The sequence below is a fragment of the Loa loa genome, assembly GCF_000183805.2.
Source record: "Loa loa unplaced genomic scaffold supercont3.24, whole genome shotgun sequence".
In the NCBI taxonomy this organism is placed as follows: Eukaryota; Metazoa; Nematoda; class Chromadorea; order Rhabditida; family Onchocercidae; genus Loa; species Loa loa.
In genome coordinates this window covers 303,825-323,330 of record NW_018108204.1, presented here as the reverse complement: position 1 = coordinate 323,330, position 19,506 = coordinate 303,825, and the positions used below count along the sequence as shown (strand labels likewise).

The 19,506-nt window shown below is 33.9% G+C and overlaps 4 protein-coding genes across 4 annotated transcripts; 2 read left to right on the top strand and 2 right to left on the bottom strand.

Annotated features, from left to right (window-relative positions):
- Positions 1 to 536: 536 nt before the first annotated feature.
- LOAG_00527 (hypothetical protein) lies at positions 537 to 3,678 on the bottom strand (the record flags this gene model as incomplete). Its single annotated transcript, XM_020445460.1, has 6 exons — positions 537 to 770; positions 1,207 to 1,295; positions 2,119 to 2,211; positions 2,913 to 3,135; positions 3,313 to 3,420; positions 3,652 to 3,678. 6 exons carry the CDS (start codon positions 3,676 to 3,678, stop codon positions 753 to 755), a joined length of 558 nt encoding a protein of 185 aa, XP_020304085.1. The 3' UTR covers positions 537 to 752.
- Positions 3,679 to 5,428: 1,750 nt separating this feature from the next.
- Positions 5,429 to 8,730, top strand: LOAG_00526 (hypothetical protein; the record flags this gene model as incomplete). The annotated part of the gene is made up of 8 exons (XM_020445459.1): positions 5,429 to 5,460; positions 5,719 to 5,869; positions 6,219 to 6,394; positions 6,977 to 7,166; positions 7,498 to 7,594; positions 7,746 to 7,923; positions 8,154 to 8,350; positions 8,547 to 8,730. The coding sequence occupies exons 2-8, from the start codon at positions 5,788 to 5,790 to the stop codon at positions 8,728 to 8,730; spliced, it is 1,104 nt and encodes a 367-aa protein (XP_020304084.1). The 5' UTR covers positions 5,429 to 5,460; positions 5,719 to 5,787.
- A 1,606-nt stretch (positions 8,731 to 10,336) lies between these two features.
- Positions 10,337 to 13,672, top strand: LOAG_00525 (hypothetical protein; the record flags this gene model as incomplete). Its single annotated transcript, XM_003136065.2, has 9 exons — positions 10,337 to 10,678; positions 10,821 to 11,115; positions 11,247 to 11,377; positions 11,453 to 11,630; positions 11,941 to 12,124; positions 12,293 to 12,608; positions 12,855 to 13,013; positions 13,202 to 13,313; positions 13,392 to 13,672. 9 exons carry the CDS (start codon positions 10,337 to 10,339, stop codon positions 13,607 to 13,609), a joined length of 1,935 nt encoding a protein of 644 aa, XP_003136113.1. The 3' UTR covers positions 13,610 to 13,672.
- A 215-nt stretch (positions 13,673 to 13,887) lies between these two features.
- LOAG_00524 (TPR Domain containing protein) lies at positions 13,888 to 18,317 on the bottom strand. Its single transcript, XM_020445458.1, has 12 exons — positions 18,209 to 18,317; positions 17,866 to 17,986; positions 17,545 to 17,709; positions 17,317 to 17,413; positions 17,034 to 17,142; positions 16,755 to 16,908; positions 16,528 to 16,687; positions 15,972 to 16,182; positions 15,496 to 15,608; positions 15,015 to 15,368; positions 14,459 to 14,664; positions 13,888 to 14,328 (listed from the first exon to the last, which is right to left on the bottom strand). Exons 1-12 carry the CDS (start codon positions 18,303 to 18,305, stop codon positions 14,052 to 14,054), a joined length of 2,064 nt encoding a protein of 687 aa, XP_020304083.1. The 5' UTR covers positions 18,306 to 18,317; the 3' UTR covers positions 13,888 to 14,051.
- Between the last annotated feature and the right edge of the window lie 1,189 nt (positions 18,318 to 19,506).

Genomic DNA, 19,506 nt, shown 5'->3' with positions numbered 1-19,506 from the left:
GCAAGCATTCGTTTCTTTTTTCAAATGATAACAGTACAGCAGTTTCAGCATTACAATGAGATAAGTACATGATAATGTGATACGTCCGTTTCAAAGATACGAAGAGGCTTAGTTATCTACATTTCGCATGACAAAAAGTATAATGATATATCGCCAGAAGTAATTACTTCTATTGTAAAGATGAAGAGTTGAGTCTAGATTCGCTGAATTCTTCATCTATGAGGCAACACCAAGAATACTCCCTCAAAAGATTCCCGCAACAGGAATTTCCTAATCCTCTTTAAGATGAGGTTGTGCTCATTTCTTCTGTATTTCCATCTTTTCTGGAGAATAAGATCACATTGTGGGATACCTCGTCCGATAGCACATATGAATAGCTTATAACATGACAGAGGGAGATATTCTCATTAGCTCTTTTCATTTTCTTCTACTTTTGTCTTCTCATCCACTAGTTCGTACATTCCACATACTTTATTCGCCGGTAATGCTTTATCTAAAATTATAGTACGGTAATCTGAACTGTTCATTGAACAGACCAAACAAAACAATTAAATACGATGGACCGTTGCTCGCCAAATGTCACTCTTGCGAAAAGAGGAGGTTGTGTAATGCCTTACCACTCATACAGTTATCAACATTGAATAACGCTCATTATTAGATCCCACCTGTTTCTTAATCTTATAACAAAGTAATATAGTTTCGGCTTTTTCCATCAACGATTAATTCTTGTATAGTGGAAATCCCCGTCAATTCTAAAATTTCTTTTTCGTCTAAGGAAGAAACACTGTATAATCAAACTTTGATCTTTAAAAAAAAAAAAGAAAATTAAAAGAGAACAGACCGATCTGTTTCGGATATGCAAGCTTAAGATTTTTCATCAGAACTACAAAATCGCCTAAAGTTTTCGTCAACCTTGGATTATACTTCTTTTCCTCACCAACAGTTGTTAATAAAAAGCCCTGTAAACATTCGGCAATTTTTTTAATTCGCATTCTTCCTTTAATATCTATTGTTTTATTTCAGTTGTTTCTATTGCTTTAAACGAAACACTTAAAAATTTCCACCGCGTTGTCGCAGATAATTTTATGAGGAAAAACACACGTTCAACTGCCCCAATGTTTCGATACTGAATATTGTGAGCTATTATTATCAAAAATATTGTTTCGTAAATTAGCTATTGAAAACACTGATCTATCTCAAAAATACCTTGTAGTCGTGAGCTGGATAAAGAATGAAATCATCAGGTAAACTGAAGATTTTCTCGTGCACTGAATTGTACAACTCCTCTGGACTTCCTGTAAATAACACCAATAGGAACTTCTAGCATATTGTGTAACATCAAAAAAAGAAAAACATAAATATTTCAGTGAAAATGGTCAAAGTGATTACTAGTTCCCTTTGGTGGCAGTTCAACTGGTAAAGAGCCTGTAACCTAGAAATAAGGAAGATCCGGACACAGAGACAGATTGGTTCATTCAAGATGGATATGTTAATCCATTTTTTATCCTTTTCATCGATTTCCTTAAACAGCAAACATGACTTAAAATCCAGGCATGTTTTTCTTCTAGCTGATCTTCTATATCATTTTGGAAGGGAGTTTATTTGATACCTATCCATTGGATTTTAATTCAACAAACGAAAATTTATACTTTGTGCCTACCCAGTTTTAACTGAAACGCGTCTTCAATACATGCTTTTGATACTCTTCACCAAATTCCATCCATAACTTCCACAAAATTCTTATTTATCCTATTTCAGTAAGTTAAATTAGTTCACTAGAAAGAGCTAGAACCTCGTGAGAGGAAGAGATTGTTTTTACTAGTCATCATAGATTTAAGAAGCACGCATACATTTTATCTAAACACCGCTAGATTTATATTATTTAGAAAAAAAACTGGCAAATTAGAACCAATTTGAATATCTTGTAGAAAGATGGCTTTTCTAAATGGGAATCATAATTGGATAGGTTAACTACTTCCTTCCTATGGTTCTGGACTAACTCGAGAAATGTTTTCCTTAACACGCACAGACTTCCTGACTTACAGTTTTAATGTTATGCACTTTAAGAAGTGTGCATATGCATAAATTTAAGAAAGAAATACATAAAAGCAAGCATGCCTTCTTGAAAATCTGTGCGTCCACATCCTCGTATAAGAAGTGCATCTCCCGTAAAAGCCATCCGATGATCATATGAAATATACGTTACACATCCTTGAAAACATTACTCATCTGTTTGTATTATATACTTAGAAATGGTAGACAGGAAAGATTGTGTGGAGAGACTTTTTTTTATGAAGAAAGTTGCGAAACGATTAAATGGACTCAAACTCGATCTTATTATTGATTTTTTTTTCTGTCGTGAAATGTCACAGCGAACGCTGCCAAAATGTAAAAAAATCCGTTCAAGTTATACATTCACTTATCTTGCTATTAAATAATAAGAGAAAAGTTTCACTTAATTAGATCGCCAGCGATCTTTCTTTCAGTAAGTTCGAAACATCATCTATTTTTTTCCATCATTTCTCGAAAAATTTCCAATTTTCCAGCTTTTTAGCTGATGACAGACCTAATATGCCAACTCATTTTTGTTAGTAACATTTTTTCACGAATTGAGATTATCACCCTTCAATCCTGTTAAAGAAAATATTTTGTAAAAAAAATTGAGCACAGATTAGAACCCGTTACTGAAGGAAAGATCAACAGGTTATCTAACTGAGTAGAACTTCTGTTAACTTACCATGTAGTATAATGACAAGATGAATCAATAAAAATATATCACTTTCGAAAAACTAACTGTCACTTTAATTGAAAAATACACCCCAATAGTTTGACCAAAGTTTACCAGGAGAGGATAATTACTTATGAATTACAACAGAAGTGCGTATGATTCGAAGACGCTAAATCGTATTTACCATTAGTATGCCCTGGTGTCGTACGAACTTCTAGATTTTGATTGCCAAACTTCAGTATCTCTCGATCACAGACCCGCAGATCTGCGTGACCACTACCATATTTCGACAACACAGAAAGCATATGTGGAAAAATACGCTTCAATTCGCCAGTACCAGTAATATGATCCGCATGAACATGCGTGTTAGCACCATATATTGGATCCAAATTGAGCTCTCTGATAAGCTAAAATCTGATCATTTATGTTTCTGTATTTCGTATGGTTTAAATTTAAGTTCCTGTATTTCATTTAGTTTGCTTAAGTGTGAAATAATTTGGCAAAGGAACAGAATCTTTCGATCTAATTGATGTTCAACAATTTCCGGATCAAAAACTAGGCTAAACTAGAATTGCATCAATTACCTTTACATCCCGTTCGACGGTTTCCAACACAGGATCTATTATTATCGATTTCCTAGTCACTAAGCACCCCAACAAGTATGTATAGGTACATGATACAGGTTCGAATAGCTAAAAATGAAAATGAATTAAGTTGGAAATATGTTGCATAAACTACATAGATCATGAAATCTGGCCATTATTCCCGGGTTGGAAATTCTTGATTAATAAACGAAGCAATTCTTGAAAAAAAAAAACAAATTTGAATCAACTTAGACAATCTAAGTTGTTCAAAATGTCAAAGTACTTTTTTTCAATTATTTTTCCAGTTCATCGGTCGAATTTGCTCGAAAGACTATTAACCTGACGGAAAATCAAATTAGGTGCCATGTCGACAGAAATCTCGTTCAGGAAGTTTTAAAAATATGAACTCTGTAAATATAATAATTCGTTTCTGACAACATTTTATCATTTTGTACCAATATCCAATAATGAAACGATTGATAAAGATCGACAGATATTCAAGAAGAAAGCTGCATGGGTATCCGTCAACTATGTAAAATGGTGAAATGCTAATGCAAAGTCTTTGTTTGAAATTCATTGTGCATTTATTAACTGAAACGCCGCTCCGTACCTAGTCTCACACTATAAAACTTCAAATGGCGATACTCGAAAATTAAAATTTATTTAATATTTTAATTCTATTTCTGAATTAAAAACATTTCAAATTTCTCATAATTCATGCAATTTTTAATTACCGTTGAATCACACCAGAAAATTATTACAAAACGATGATAATCTCTGATGATGCATTGTCTGGAGGATGAAATTGAATAAATTAGAAACTTTGAAATAACAAATTTCAATCTTAGCAAGATCAATCTTTTACCAAGTTGACGTCAAGAAAGAAGCTCGCACATGGACAAACATTTAGAATAAGTCTTAAACCAAGTAAGAAATGAAAACGGAATTGGTAAGGACATCTACACTATATAAATGATCTAAATTTTGAGGCTAAATTGCGTGATTTTCGCCAAGATACCTTCAATTTTATTATAAGAAATATATTCCCATTAAAAATTTTTGTAAAGGAATATATTCATCTTATTCATTCATTTCCTACTCCATATTTTGCAAAGTCGTACATGTACAGAAATCAGCAATTTATATAAAGGACATACATGCGGTATCCATGATTTCAACTACCAATTGACGGGAGGGTGGATATCGGAATTACCTCCCAAAACCCGTCGAACTTGGAGCTTACCATAAGTAATTAAGTATTACCTGCTATCATCAAAACATTAAACATTAACAACATTAATAAGTTGCTTATTAATAATTTAGTAGATAATACATAATTAAATATTAGTAAATTATTTAAAACAGAAAAGAAATACAGAAAAGATGTTGCTATCGAGTTTTACTAGTACGAAGTAAGAAAATAAATTTTGATTGGATGATCTTGCTGGACGAAATGTTTAATAAAATGTTTGTTCGATACATTCGGACAACAAAGATTGTTATTATGACTTCTGCCTTATTTCATTATTTCTTAATAAAACTTTGACTTTTTTCAAAGAAAATTCAAAAAAATTTTGAATAAAATAATGAAAAATGAAAAGGGTATTTTTTACAAGTAAGCATGTAAAGTATTCACTTATGTTGACGCTGTGTTGAAAAGTAAGACTGCTCTTAAGTATTAAGTAATTACACAGAAACTCGCGGCGAACAATTAGAAAGTCTAAAATCGACTAGTAAATTCTAGATAAATTAAGAATAAAACAATGCCTGCATAATATCCACCTCATCAGAACAACGAATAACAGAAGAGCTCCTCGGCATTCTCTTATTTCAGACAGGGTGATACTTCTTAGATTGCTGCTTCACGTTATTATGAATTGTTGCCCGTGACTGGTGTAGCTTTTGATCGCATCGATGTTTAGAATTTCGTAATATTTATTTTATAGTGCTAGTTTGGTCTCAGGATTTATTTCTTGTTCGATATCTCTCATTCAGCGAATACAAGTGGTTAATTACTGTATGAGTACTGTATTATATGATTCGAAAATGGATCTCGTTTGGGATTATTTACTGCAGTAACACTTCGATATTATCAAGGATATGCCTTCACTCACCAATTATTCTACATCTTTTATTATTGCGAAGAAAGTATGGATACTTCCTGACATATTTCAAAACATTTTTAATGCATTTTTATTGCAATCACGACAGTCATTCTAAATTTTACATGGGAGTTCAAATTGAAAAATGATTGGGGTATGTGTTAGAATAGTTACGGTTCATTGATTTACTTGTATTTTTAATATCGCGCCAGTTCCGTTCCGTTATGCCTTTATATATTAGCTTTGTTTAATGACCTGTTATCACCTCGTATGTACATATTTACTAATACAGATGATGTTCCAGAGAAATGAAGGGAATGAAAATGTATTAAAAAATGCAGTTAGTCGGACGTTACAAATTAAATGCAATCGCATGCGGACATTTATCGATGAAAACCATGACTCGTTGCATTTACACATCAGCCAGTTACGACAGTTCGCCTCATCTACTGGTGGTATACGCTTTGATCGATGTATTAAGATTTTTCAAAAGTCTCTCCCAGATTTCTAGTATGTTCTAAAGTTCATATCTGCATCATCAGCAGTTTTCATAAATTCGTTGTTTGTTACGGTGTTGTTAAATACTGTAGTATATATCCAGTGGCCAAAGATAGTTTATACTTGTTAAAATTGTTTTAATATATTCGTATTCACTTGGAACCCGTTTTCATTCAACTTTTTATTTTAATTCGTTGTGACATGTCCCATGAGTACTCAGATCTTTTAAGACAAAAAAGTTTTCGTAGATTTCGATAAACACTGATGAGACACTTGCTAAATAAGAATCAATGTATCTTGTCCTAGGCTTAGTCCTGGATGAAATCCGTACCCTTATTTGGCCAGTTCTGGCATCTTCACTGGTGCAGGATTCGTTCAGTGATCAAGAGACAGCGTCAACATTTTCGGATTCGGATTTTGAATCTGCTCATTCTGATTTCATTTATGAAGAAGACAGCTCCATGATTAACTCTGCTACCATTGTAAATTCTTGCACATTTGTAATAGTTGTTTGCTTGATCCAGATGCAATTTAGGGAACAATATTAAAAACTGCAAAGGTATTTTTTTGTGCTAAAAAGCAGACCTTTAGATATAAAGTTGCGAGTGTTAATTAATTTCTAGCGTTTACATAGTTCTTTGATTGGAAATTATGTTCGATTTTTTTTTCTAAAACTTATTGGGAAATGAATGTCAGCAGTGTGGAATGTTTATGAAGATATTAAACGCTAAGAGAATTAACCGTGCTTTTCATTTCAATGCTTTGTGATACATGTTTTAGGACTGTCGTAAGGCTTTTACTTTTTTTGTTATCTATAAGGGGTCCTTTTGGCTGAATAACTGGAAACTGGACTACTGAAAGCTGGACTTTTTCAATTTGGTTAATCATAAACAGGTGTAAACTATGAAAACATTTTAGTTTTGGCACGATTATATGTTATTAGTAATGAAATTCAAGTTACACTTGATATGAATAAGGCAGTTTTCAGTTCAAAAACAGAAGTAAATATTTTCGATAAGAGCAGTTTTATTTAGTACATTAACACCGGCACTCCAGTATTTTAGTTGTCAAGTCCAACGTTGAAAGATTTGCAAAGTCATCGGGAATGGAACCAAGTACAAATGGATGTTCAACGCACACTGGCACGATTTCCACCTGATATATCAGATAAGGAACGATGTACCTTGCAAAAAGATTTGACTCCTTTGGTTGTGAGAATTCTCTGGAGTTGTCCTCGATTTCATTATTACCAAGGTAATGGAAATCATTTGAAAAGGACTTTCTTTAATAAGTCATTTTACGTAAAAGGATTTCCTTATCTTTATTCATCGATTTTTTATTTTTTCATGATTTTTTCATCGTTGTTTTATCTTTAAAAAGCTTTCAGTAAATAAAATCTTTTTGTATTCAGTTTGCAACATTCTGAATTGTGAAAATCCAACACATGGTGCTGAACAAAATAAATCTGTTTTACGAAAGTTACGTTACGTCTATCTTTTACTTAATATTTAAATTTGATCAAGAATATTCTACCGGTTGTTTTGAACATTGTTGGAGTTTGCTGTATGATGTATCACGTTTTAAGGTTTTCATGATGTTTGTTTGACCTTATTATTGGTGCTCGGTAATGAAAAAGCGGAACATGTCGGTACGCTTTTGGCAAATAATGGAATCTTTAGAAGGTTTGCTTTCTATTTGATCAAAAAGAATTCACTGCTAAGTCATATTTTGATGAAATATCTTCAATTAAGAAGTATTTCGTTAGCTTTAGTTTATACTTTTTGTGGAATTAATATTTTTTACTATAAACGTTACCATAAGCGTAATTTTCAGTTACCTTCTCAGAAAACTAGAGGATACAGTATTGAGAGATCTTGATTTGATGCATGTATTGCTCTGGAAAGTTGATGAAGAGTTGGAAAAAGTAGTTCGTGCGGTGGAACTGGGATCATTGTTTGCTTTAAGCTGGCCATTGACATGGTTTTCACATTCCCTTCATCACTACCACCAAGTGTGTTACTTTTCATTTTTAAGTTTTGAAGAATGCAGGCTATTTTTGCATGCTTCTGCTTTCTTTTTTGGCCCCATTTTCCTTTCTTCTCGGACTATTTGATGTTTCAATTATATTTTCTGAATTTGACCAAGGTAATCCTAAAATAACATGAAAGTGCAGGTAGCAGAGAAAAGGGGAAAGAAATATAATAGTCAATTACTTCAGTGATCTGGTTCCTTTCATTTCAGATTGTCCTTTGTTTCGACTTTTTCCTTGCTACTCACGCCCTTACCCCCATTTTTTTAACTTCTGCTGTCGTTTTATGGCGAAGTAGTGCAGTTTTGAATTGTTCCCGAGACATGGCTTCTATCCATCACTTACTGAATGTAATGCCAAATGATATCCCTGTCCAAGCATTAATCAACGATGCGCAAGATCTGTTTCGGTTATTTCTTCACTTTTCATATATGTATAAAAAGTAAAAAAATATATATTTTACTTCCTTATTTATTCCATTTCTATATTTATCTGTTTACTTATCCATTTTTTATTTATTCATTTATCTGTATCCATTTTGTAGTAAATCATTCCTTTGTTATAGTTTTTGAAAACTTTGTTTTGAAAATTATTTTCAATTTAAGGATGTTTCCTCCGTCACGGTTACGCGGTCCGTTAATGGAAGACTATCAACATCTTATAAATATTAATCGGATACGAAAACCGTCATTTCCAAATACATCCCTTCGAAAATGGTTAGTTGCGGGTACTGCTACTGCAGCAATATATGTTCTATCAAAATACATGTTTATTACTTCTTCCTATTGATTTTTTGTCCACTGTAAATTTGAATCTGGCCTACCATTTCAATTTGATATTTTTATTAAAATGCAACTTAATTTATGCTGTATTTACTGATCAACTTTTTTAAATTTTTTTATGGCCTTGCTTGCTGAGATGTGTGTGGTGAAGTCTTTTCGGGTTATTTTATATTCAGTGTAGAAATTTTATGAGGTCTAGGTTTCTTTGATTTTTATGCAACAGTTTTCTTTGCATGGATTGTTCAAACTGTATATGAAGATATATTCTTGTTAAAATATTTCTTCAGAGAAGTTGCTTTGAAAAAATTGTAGGCTGAATATCTAACGAGGCAAGGTAGATTCTTCAATATTTATCCAAATAATTCTGGATATTTATAACCATGAGAGACATTGTCTTTGCTCGCAAATATTGTGGTTGCTTAACTCAGAAATAAAAGATTTATCTCAACCATTCGATGTGCACAAACATAATATTCAAATGTCTTTTTCTGCTAAGTAGGTCGCCAATTTCAGAGGAGATTCTTGCAGTTAATTACAATCATCGTCGCTGACATTTCTAACTACGACTTTTTTTACTCCTTGTAGTACATTGATTAGTTTATTTGTTCATTTGTTTATCCATTTATTTAGTTATTTAATTAATTCATTTATTGAAATGCGCAAGAATTATCACCATGAGCTGCATGCATGCAATATAAAGTAAAAGCAACGGAGCTAATGAAAATTTCTAGTCAAATTCTTCAAATCATAAGAATTCATTGTCTGAGTAAGTAGCTGATTTTACGGGTTAGTAGTCGCTGTTGATCAGTTTTGCAGCATTTGAGATGACATGGCTTTCATAAGAAATATGGATATCTTATATGCAGGTTGAAATTGCGCTGTTAATTACTTGAAGTTCACTTGCTATTGTATAAAACCATCCAATTCAAAGTACAGGAGGATTTAACTTGCAATTTTTCTATTTTAAGTATTAAGAGTTATTAGCAATGATGGATAGTCTGATAGTATAGAGAAGAAGTGTAAATTGTTCAGAACCTGTTGTGAGTAATGCGGCGATATATCAACTGTGGTAAATAGTAGAAGGAGTGGAAGGATCTGAGAGGAGTAGATGATAGAGACATAACAACACGCCGTGCACATTTTACCCAAACTAGTAATTTTATGGGCAATACGGGTGCGAAGGGTAAATGGCCTCTTATAATTTCTCGATATTTAATTACTTCCTCATCTTCTTGTTTATGGTATGGAGCCGGGGAAAGTTTTGCCGTTTGTTAACTAATTTTCTAGAAAGCATTGAGTAACAAGATGTTTATGCTTTAATTTCGAATTGGGTTAAATCTCATTCAGTTGAGTTATAAATTCAGTTCAGTTCATTTGTTTTTCAGTTTGATTGCTGAATTCCTTCCAGCTCTATTCCAAATATAATTGAATTCTTTTCATCATTGTTACGATTCAAGTTCGATTTAAAATTCATTCAGCTAATTAAGCTTAATCGATTAATTCATTTGATTTCTGCATTATTTATCATTACCGTCCTCCTTTGTGAGTAACGGACAGATACTTATATACCCCACTTTATTGGAAATAGCTAAATTTTCAAATGTGAGGAAAACATGGACAAAGTACATCAGATTTCTCGGGTACTTACGATTGTTGGTGTTGTAAGTATTCTGAATGCCTTTTTGGCTGACTGTATCCAAGCGGAGAAGTCGTACCATACAGAACATTTCATCAATACCCACTGGATTACTATCATATCACTTTTTGCTGGTATCGCTTCATCTCTCTGTCCATCCTTCACTCACCTCTCTACTTCATTCATCTTTGCCATCATCGTGGACATATTTGCTCTGGCCATTTGTTCTGCTACAGTCATCGCTGATTTTTTCAATGTGATTACTATTTGCAAAGATTTCAGTACATTGGCAAAGAACGTTTTCCTCACAAGGATACAAGTATGGCTATTTTCTCTCCATTGTCATGGCTTAATTATATCCGCACATTAACTGTCACCATACCTTTCTTCCATTACTTATCTACTGAGAATATATGTATCGTTTATTTGTCCTTCAACTAAGAGAAAAATGAACATTTCAGGTGTATGGATTGCTTAGCTACAGTACGGTAGATATGGTCCTTAGTGCAGTGTCGGTAGCATTGGTTCTATTGATACTTTCATCCTGTCATCGTAGCTTCCTGGATATCCAGATGGAAAGACACTCTATACCATTATCTGTAATCGGTTGTGCCCTTATCACCACTTCTGTGCTTAAATTTTTTTCTTGGATTGCCGAATTATACTTTTTACGTTCTATCGGCAATGTAATTCGTTATACTTTCGTACATTATACCACTGATGAACCTCTGTGGATTGTGCTTAACGTCGCCCTTGGTATCTTCTCCATTGATTTGTTTTGCTAAATCATTATTTTTCATCATTTACTCTGTTTATTGTGAATGGCCCGAAATGGTCAAATGGCCGAAATGTTTTTCGATAAACTGTTGATTAGATTTTCATTTAAGGTATTTTGTGTATGCTACGAATTCCAACAAATTCCCCAACAAGAATAATAACTTTTTGCCTCTCTTCAATAAGCATTTATCCAACTATTACTTATTTATGGATTGACTACCGATGGTTTTCTAATGCTGTGGTAAGTTTTTGCTAAATCAGGTTTTCATTCAAAAAATTTCAAACAGGAGTCTTAACTTTATTGAAATCGTTCCAGATTTCTGGAACAACATTTGCGAAATGGACACCAGACTGGTTATCAGTGGTCAGTTTAGGTGCTGACATTATACATATTCTGTTGTTGATAATCCTAACGTTAATACTCATCAATTCATGTGGACAACCACTTCGCATGAATTTCTCGTCCCAGTTCAGAACATTTCTCTTCATCTCAGGTTCAGTTTTATTACTTCTCTTTCACGGGAGATTCAAGCAAGCCGTATCATATGTTTATGATAGTGTTGTATGTTATCGTATTATATGACAGTATCTTATGTTTACCAGCCAAGGGTAACTCCACTAATGAACATGTTCCCGGAAGGATTCGATCGTAGTCAGAGCCATATCTGATGTGTAGACCAAATATTCCCGATAATACGATGTACGGCCAAAATCTGGTGGTTCTGAATGCTAGAGATGAGCTCGGTAATATGGGTCTATCCTTTTTTGATTCGAAATTTATTTGCAACAAACGAATTCTTTTAGGTGTAATGGCAGGCGCAATTTCTATGGGACTTTTTACATTCGATATTATATCAACTCATTTAGAAGCGTTTTATAAAGTTTTCCATGGCAATGAGCAAAAAACTCCATTCTTGACGGCCTTAGCCACCGCATTCTTATTCTTTGCTTCCGCTAGAGAGGTCAATTTCTTCGTGATCCCCGCATTGTATGTTTCACACTAATTCCCTAAAATAGTTCCAACTATTGCTTGCTGAAGAATGGTACAATCCGATGAGATGATGGGTCATACTGCTGTGAAGATTCTAAAGTGTGAAAAAGGAACAAATTTATTGTAATAGGAAATTCCCATGAGATTTCTCAGAATTTATTCTAGACTGACGACATTACTATTTTGCATCCAATCGACAACTTTTCTACTTATCTCGTATCTTTACCTCTCCTGGAATGGATACTATGCTGATGAAGTGTGTGAAATATTCTATCATGGTTCCGCCTGGTGTACCAATTATTTGACTATACCTGGTGCTATATCTCATTTCATCGAAACATTGTTATATTTTTGTGTTTTTATTGCATCCTGTGCCTTGGCTTACATTATCTGGCGAGTGGTACAAATAAATCCACGTCGTGGTGCCTATAATATTGATGGGAAAAGTATGGCGGCTATCAAATTGGAGAAGTCGATTGAGGTCAGCTTGAAATTTCCCGTATTTTATTAATTTATTTGTTAAATATTATTGGTAATTGAATTTATCAGTTAAAATTTTTCCTGTGCAATCAAAAAATTCAAACAATGTGTGATATATCGGTAATTATATAATTTTAGACCAGGGATGATCGTAACGGATATTCTCGTAGTGCCTGCCAAAGAATCATTCCATTTGATTTAAACAATTTTTAAGGCTTTTGATGAGTGGATTTAAAATGAATTGCAGAAAATTGGTTTGGCTCTGCTGATTGCTGGTGCCGGAGTGCTTATCGCTACTATGCATGAATTTATATGGAATTCTTGGAGGCATCCCCTAATTGTTTTGCTTACCTCACTTTATCACGTTTCTCTTACCGTAACTCTTCTCATTTTTCCTCTTTATCAGGTGTGTAAATTGCAATCAGTTAGTATATCAAGCGTAACTAAATTATGTAGAATTTCCGAACTCCTTAAAATATTGTCAGAGCTGTTACGACAAAAAGCCATTTCACGCTCAATGAAATGCAACTATACACCATACATCCCATACGATGGTGGCACTAGATCATTTTAGCCAACGATTATTCGTTTCAGATTGTTGTTAGTCGAGATCTATATGCGAACTTACTGCATTGCACATGCCTGTTGATGATTAACGCCGTCCGTTTCGCAGACATCTTAACACAGCTAGACTATCGAAACATTGGTATCGAATTTTAAATTTTAACATATAATTCAAAATGCAAATGACCTTCAACACCTTAAAACATATGATTTATTATAGGTGAGGCGACAAGTTGGTCATGGAGGATACACAATACAGCGGAAGTGTTTGCATTAGGCGCTCATTTTGCAACAATTGTATGGTGCCTTAAGATTCTTGATATAGTTAACAATACTACAATTTCTCATATATCGCAGCCTTTTGTGCAATTCAGGAATCCACTGAGTATAGATCAAATGACTGTTCAACATTATACTTACTCTTTTCAAGATGTGTGATATTATTATATATTACTGGGAGCTTCAGCATATATTATATATTACTGGATCTTCAGCATACAGATGCACCTTTTCTGTTATGAAAAATTTTAATACGTTAGGCAATTTTAAACACATGTAAATTTGACTGCATTGAAATCTAGGTATTATGTTGTTCAGAAATTAGCTTATGTATCCTTTTACTATTCAAGGCTATCCATATTTTTTCAATCAAATAGATGGCAGAAATGTGACACAAACAAAAAAAAAGGAAAAAACTTTTAAACCTTTAAAAAACGGTTGGATTTAAAGATACTATAATAAGAAGCAAAAATGGAATAACAGAGCGAGAAGTAACTGCTAATAAATATATCTTTTTATAAACCTAACATTTAATGCGAATCGTTTCCGAGACTTGCTTGATGAAGATATAATTAGTTCCGGAAATTAAACCAAATCAAGTTTATAAAAAGCAATGATATAGGAAATGCACTTGTTTCAACAAGAGTTCAGCATCTCCCAATGAAATGATTTTTAAATTTAGTATCAAAAAAAACATGGTATTTCCAAGTATACACAAGACATATCTCTTGCAATCACCATTTGTTACCTGTTTTTTTTTTCTTCTTTTTTGTTGCTGACCAGCTGGTCTTTGCTGACGCGGACCCTCCATACCTATCACTGGCCCTGGTGGATGTGTTAAATTGTTTGCTTTCGTCGTCATCGTCGTTGGTGGTTCCCTGAAACATGATCTGATAATCCTAACCTATTAAAAAATCTAGGATTTGAAAAATCTAAAGCTACAAAAAAAAAGGCTTGTGGTGCACAACAGCTGTGAATAGAAATTCATAACGGTTCGGAAAAACAAACATTTTTGGAGAGGAGCTAATTGCTCCCTGTGTGCCTCGGCCGATATCGCGATCACGGTGCTTTTTGTTAAGTTTTTTCTTAAATGCTGTACGTTCTTGTTTTCGTAGCCATCGTTCCGGATCAGGAGGTACTTTTGGATCGAAGTTTTTCGGTAAAATGATCTTTCGCTTACGCCTGCGTGCTCTTCTTTTATTACCAACTATTTCCTGGAAAAAAAAACATTTTGTGTTATTAAACAAACAAAAATAGTAGAAATAGTGCAATACACGGACCACGAAAGTGTTTATGGTATTCCCAACCCCACGATTTCTAATTTACATTTAAAGGATTTTCATAAATGAGTCTTAGTAATAGCTATAATAGAAGTACTGATTGTGCATCCAAGCCAATGATTGCCAAGTTCAAGCGTATATTGATAACGCTAATAAAAAAAGAAGTGACTGCAAGCTGAGCATATTTTAAGCTATTTATCCTAGACTACTTATTCCAGTCCCAATTCCCCCACATCCATCTGTATTCATCTAATCAAAAAAGAAAAAAAGGAAATAAAACCAACAACATCAGGAGTTTCTGCTTTCGTTTCTTTCCTCTGACGATAACGTTCACCATATAAAATAAAATTCGAATCCTCCAGCACGTCGACATCAATATCCGTATTACTCCCTTGTGGAAATACCTTCGCCAATAACTCCTCAGCTCGTGGTATATTAAACGTTGAATAGGCTTTAATCAAACAACACATTGTCTGCATATCATTAGGACGAAGTTCAGAAAGTTTTTCGAAACATTCTGCAGCGGAACGATGATCTCCTAATTGGATATTGAGTGAAGCAATTTCTTCTAGCATTGCGACACGACCATCCTCATTTTTCGCCGAATCCAAGGCAGATTTTAGAAGATCTAGCGCCAACTGCAATTAAACTTTCAAAATAAAAAGTACATGAATATCACAATCAAAAAGCATTCTTCACATTAATGAAAAGTCAGATTCCCTATATGATATTAAAAAAGATGCAATAAAGAGATTATAATTGAACATTTTGTTGGTTTGTGGCCAACAGAAGAGCGACTCTCAGTTGTAAAATTGCCGGATAAGAAAACAAGTCTGGGGGTACTTCGTTCAACGCACAGCTGGCATCCTCCAATTTTCCTGTAAATTGGAAGAAATTTTATTATTGAATTCTGGAAATCACCGATTATATGGCAGCCACAACCACAACCAGTGTAAGAAATGTCTAGTCAACTAATACTGTTTTTTTTAGAACAAAGAAGTAAGGTAGAACAAGGCTATACACGGACATTTTGAAAGATTTATAATGCTACTGTCGAACGCTTAATTTCAACTAGTTAGACTGTTTGTAATGTGAATGCTAAATATAACACATCTTATTCTGCTAGTTTCCAAATTTCTTTCGCAGGAAACAGCTGATTTCAAAAAGAGAGAAGCAATACAACAAACCTTCTGGAGTACTAGAAAAAAAGAGTACTGGATTGAATTAAGCTGTATGCAAACCTTCATCAAGCAAAATTTGCACTACTGTCAATCTGGCTTCCTTTGAGGGATCATCCTTGAGAATCGTAAGTGCTTTTTGGAGCTCTTTCGAACGAACATGGAGTGCTGCTTCTATCAACGTTACTTCAGTTGAACAACCATACTTCTTGGTAAATTCTTCAAGAGTTCGACGGCATGGCTCACGCTGGTTCGAGAAAAGATGTACTAAAGCCTAAACTATTTTAAAAAGTTATAAGGTTCTTTTAATGGAAACGAAAAATAAGAAAACGATTGAAGTATTTGTTAAAAACAACGTGATCTATATGAGTTCTGTTTTTTAAGATCCATATTGAGCTCAGACAGTTTACTCGTCCTTGTAATTTTTTAAAATTTAGATCAAGTTTAAAAAGAAACTTTCTAGCCTACTGAGGAATACTCCATAATGAAATAAAATTTGAAATCAAGCCTAACTTGCACTTAACCATTTCCGTCAGTACTAGGTGCCACTGCTAATTGTAGTTTTAATTAGTAAAAGAAATTTGTAAAAAATTTTGGAAGGAGCTGGAAAAGTGAAGACCTGATTCAACAAAAGAATACGTCGTTGTCGAGCTGTTAATTTAGAGCTTTCAACTTGCAGAGCAGTTTTTAACTTCTTTCGTGCCTCTAACAAATTTTGCTCCACACGACATGATGGTATATTATTTGCCACCATAGCAATAACACTTTTGTCTGACAAACTAAAACAAAAGATTTCAATTCCAAACTTCAACAACTTCAAATTAGTGACATTTAAGTTTCACTAACTTAAGGTTTTGAACTCGCAAATAGATTTTTAATGCATCGTCTCGTCTGCCCAGCATCTGAAGAACAAACGCTTTTTGGACTCGAATTACGGATAGCTCCTCCTCGATTTCTTCCTCTGACAAACCTTCCTCTGCTAAAGTATCACTGCATAACTCTGAAAAAAAAGAAAAAACATTACAATCATCCATATGTTAGGATAATCAGGATACAGCATAAAATGTAGTAAAAAACATGCAACATCCGCAAATAAGCAGGCTATGAGATGGGAGAAAAACAAACTTTCAGCTTTTTCAAGAAATTTCAACGCTTGATCATATCCACCTGATTCAATCAAATGACAGGCGCCATTATATAGCTGTTCGAATGTATCCAGATGTGACGGTTGTTGCTGAAAAACTGCCAAAAATTCACTATTCTATAAATGATATTCTATAAATCAGAATCAGTACTACGCAACTTTTTAATGTCCTGCCTAAGGTCTCAATTCACATTCTTCATAGCCGATATCGACAATTTTGGTTTTCATTTTTATTTAATCGCCATATTGCCAAAATGTAAACACCTGTTGGTGGCCACTTGCTTGCAACTGCGCAATCGCTGCGATCAAATTAGCGCAACGTTCTTCATCGTAGTCATCCGAATGATCTTTTAGTAGAGTCCTAGAAGTAAAAACAAACCTAAAATTTTAATTTCTCTAGCATATCGATCTGTTACGGAATTTTGGAAAGAACAAAATTGAAAGCTTGTTATGAAGTCGGAAATCTCACTGAAAATATAAAGAAAAAGATACATAAATATTTTCAAAGCTTCATCGAAACGTTCGGCACGATAAAGCAACTGTGCCTTCAGTTCCATGCAACGGTAATCACTTTCTAAAGCTTTATCGAGTGTTTCCAGTGCAGCGGCATCCTCTTGCATCCGATACAAAACGTACGCTTTTTCAAACAAGCAATCCCTGCAAGTTGAGAAGGTTTAACATCAAGAACTGATTAAATTTACTAGACTCTTGAACGGCAAATTTCCGTCAGATGGAATTCATTGGTGGGCAGAATACAATGAATGAACATAAAATGGATTAACTATACTAATAAAATAATATGGGAACCATTACCCCATATGGTGAGGTGGAGTCTTCTTGATCAGGGTAAGTGCCTCATCCAATCGGCTAAGTTGTATAAGTGCTACTAGCTTGCATTTAAATGCCAATGTTTCTCTTGGATATGTGCGTAGCACTGAAAACAGCATAGAAGAATATCCTTGAAAAAATTCACTTCTAAAATTACCATTGAAGCCCTGGATGAAATACAGGTTTCTGCAAGAGTATGGTGTGATGGATAGTTGGAGGTGAAGAGATGGTTGGTAAGCTAATTAGTTATCAGTTACTAATTCCAATTGAAATAAACATCGATACTTCTAGAACAGAGTGTTTATCAAAATATATTTCAAAAATTTACTCTTATTGGCGATTTTCAGTGCTTTATCATAGTCGGCGCTGGTATCTGCTTTAGCAAGCTCAATGAAGCCTTGTTTTGCACCACTTTCGGCAACCATTGCTGATTACCTGTAGCAAAACTCAAAATTGGATAAATTCGCAGAAAAGACGCATAAATTACTATCGGATGGTGACGTATGTAGCTTCGACATTAAACATTGAACAGCATTAAACATTAAACATTTAGCTGTTATACAACTCCGACTAATCCAAATGATTAATAAATTAATACACTAATCAGTGCACTATTCGATTATTTCCTCACTAAGTAGAAAGAAAGATTGCCAAAATAAAACCGCAAAAATTACACTGTTAAGACGAAAACGGGAAAAGTAAGTTTGAAGAAATATTTACCCATAACAATTTCAATGATATCACCCCATACCATGCAAAATGCTTCATATACTGTACAGATTCTCATTCTCACGCATTCACGACAGTAATATATACGCAAAAGCACCATGGACACGCGAATTGAAAAAAGGACTATTGAATTATTCGGCCAGCCGTAGAATAATATCGGTAGAAGTGCACCTTTCTGGAAGTTGGGAATTTGCATACAATGATTTGGCATGTTTGTGTCCCATAAAACTATAATATTTTTAAAAAACTAAAGAGAATAATTTCTTATTGTTACGTTTAGGGACTGGAAAGAGATGTGTTGGAGGAATAAATGGAGGAGGAAGGTGGGTAGGAGAAGGGATGGAAGGACGAGCAAGTATGCTTGCCTTCTTCCTGAAACATTTTCGAGTAATTTTAAAATATATCAATATAATAGAGGAATCATGAGTAAAAGATAAAAATGTTAAAGGCGATTTATGTTGAGTGGAAGAACAGAGAGAAATAATGGTTGTGGTGATAAACTTATTTGTGCTAAATTTATCATCTCCTATCTTATATCCTTAACACATTTAATTTACTTCTAAAACATGCGAAATTCATTTCTGTATTTATTTTTCCAACAGTAAACGTTCTATTTCCTTTAATATAAGATATTATGGAAACAAAGTGGTAGGTGAAACGGCGATAATCGAGGAAATAAAATCCCTAGGAGAAGAGAACAGCAGACAGGTACAAGAATGTATCGACATCTCCCATTTTTAGTGCCTTTCATTTTTGAACAATGTCAAGTTCATATCTTCCAGAGTGGAAGTATTGAGACCATAACGCAAACCGAAAATCCAATAACGGCACGAAAAACAAAGTAATTTTCGGGAAAAAATATATACGTATATGGGGTGAATGAGTAAGACGATTTCG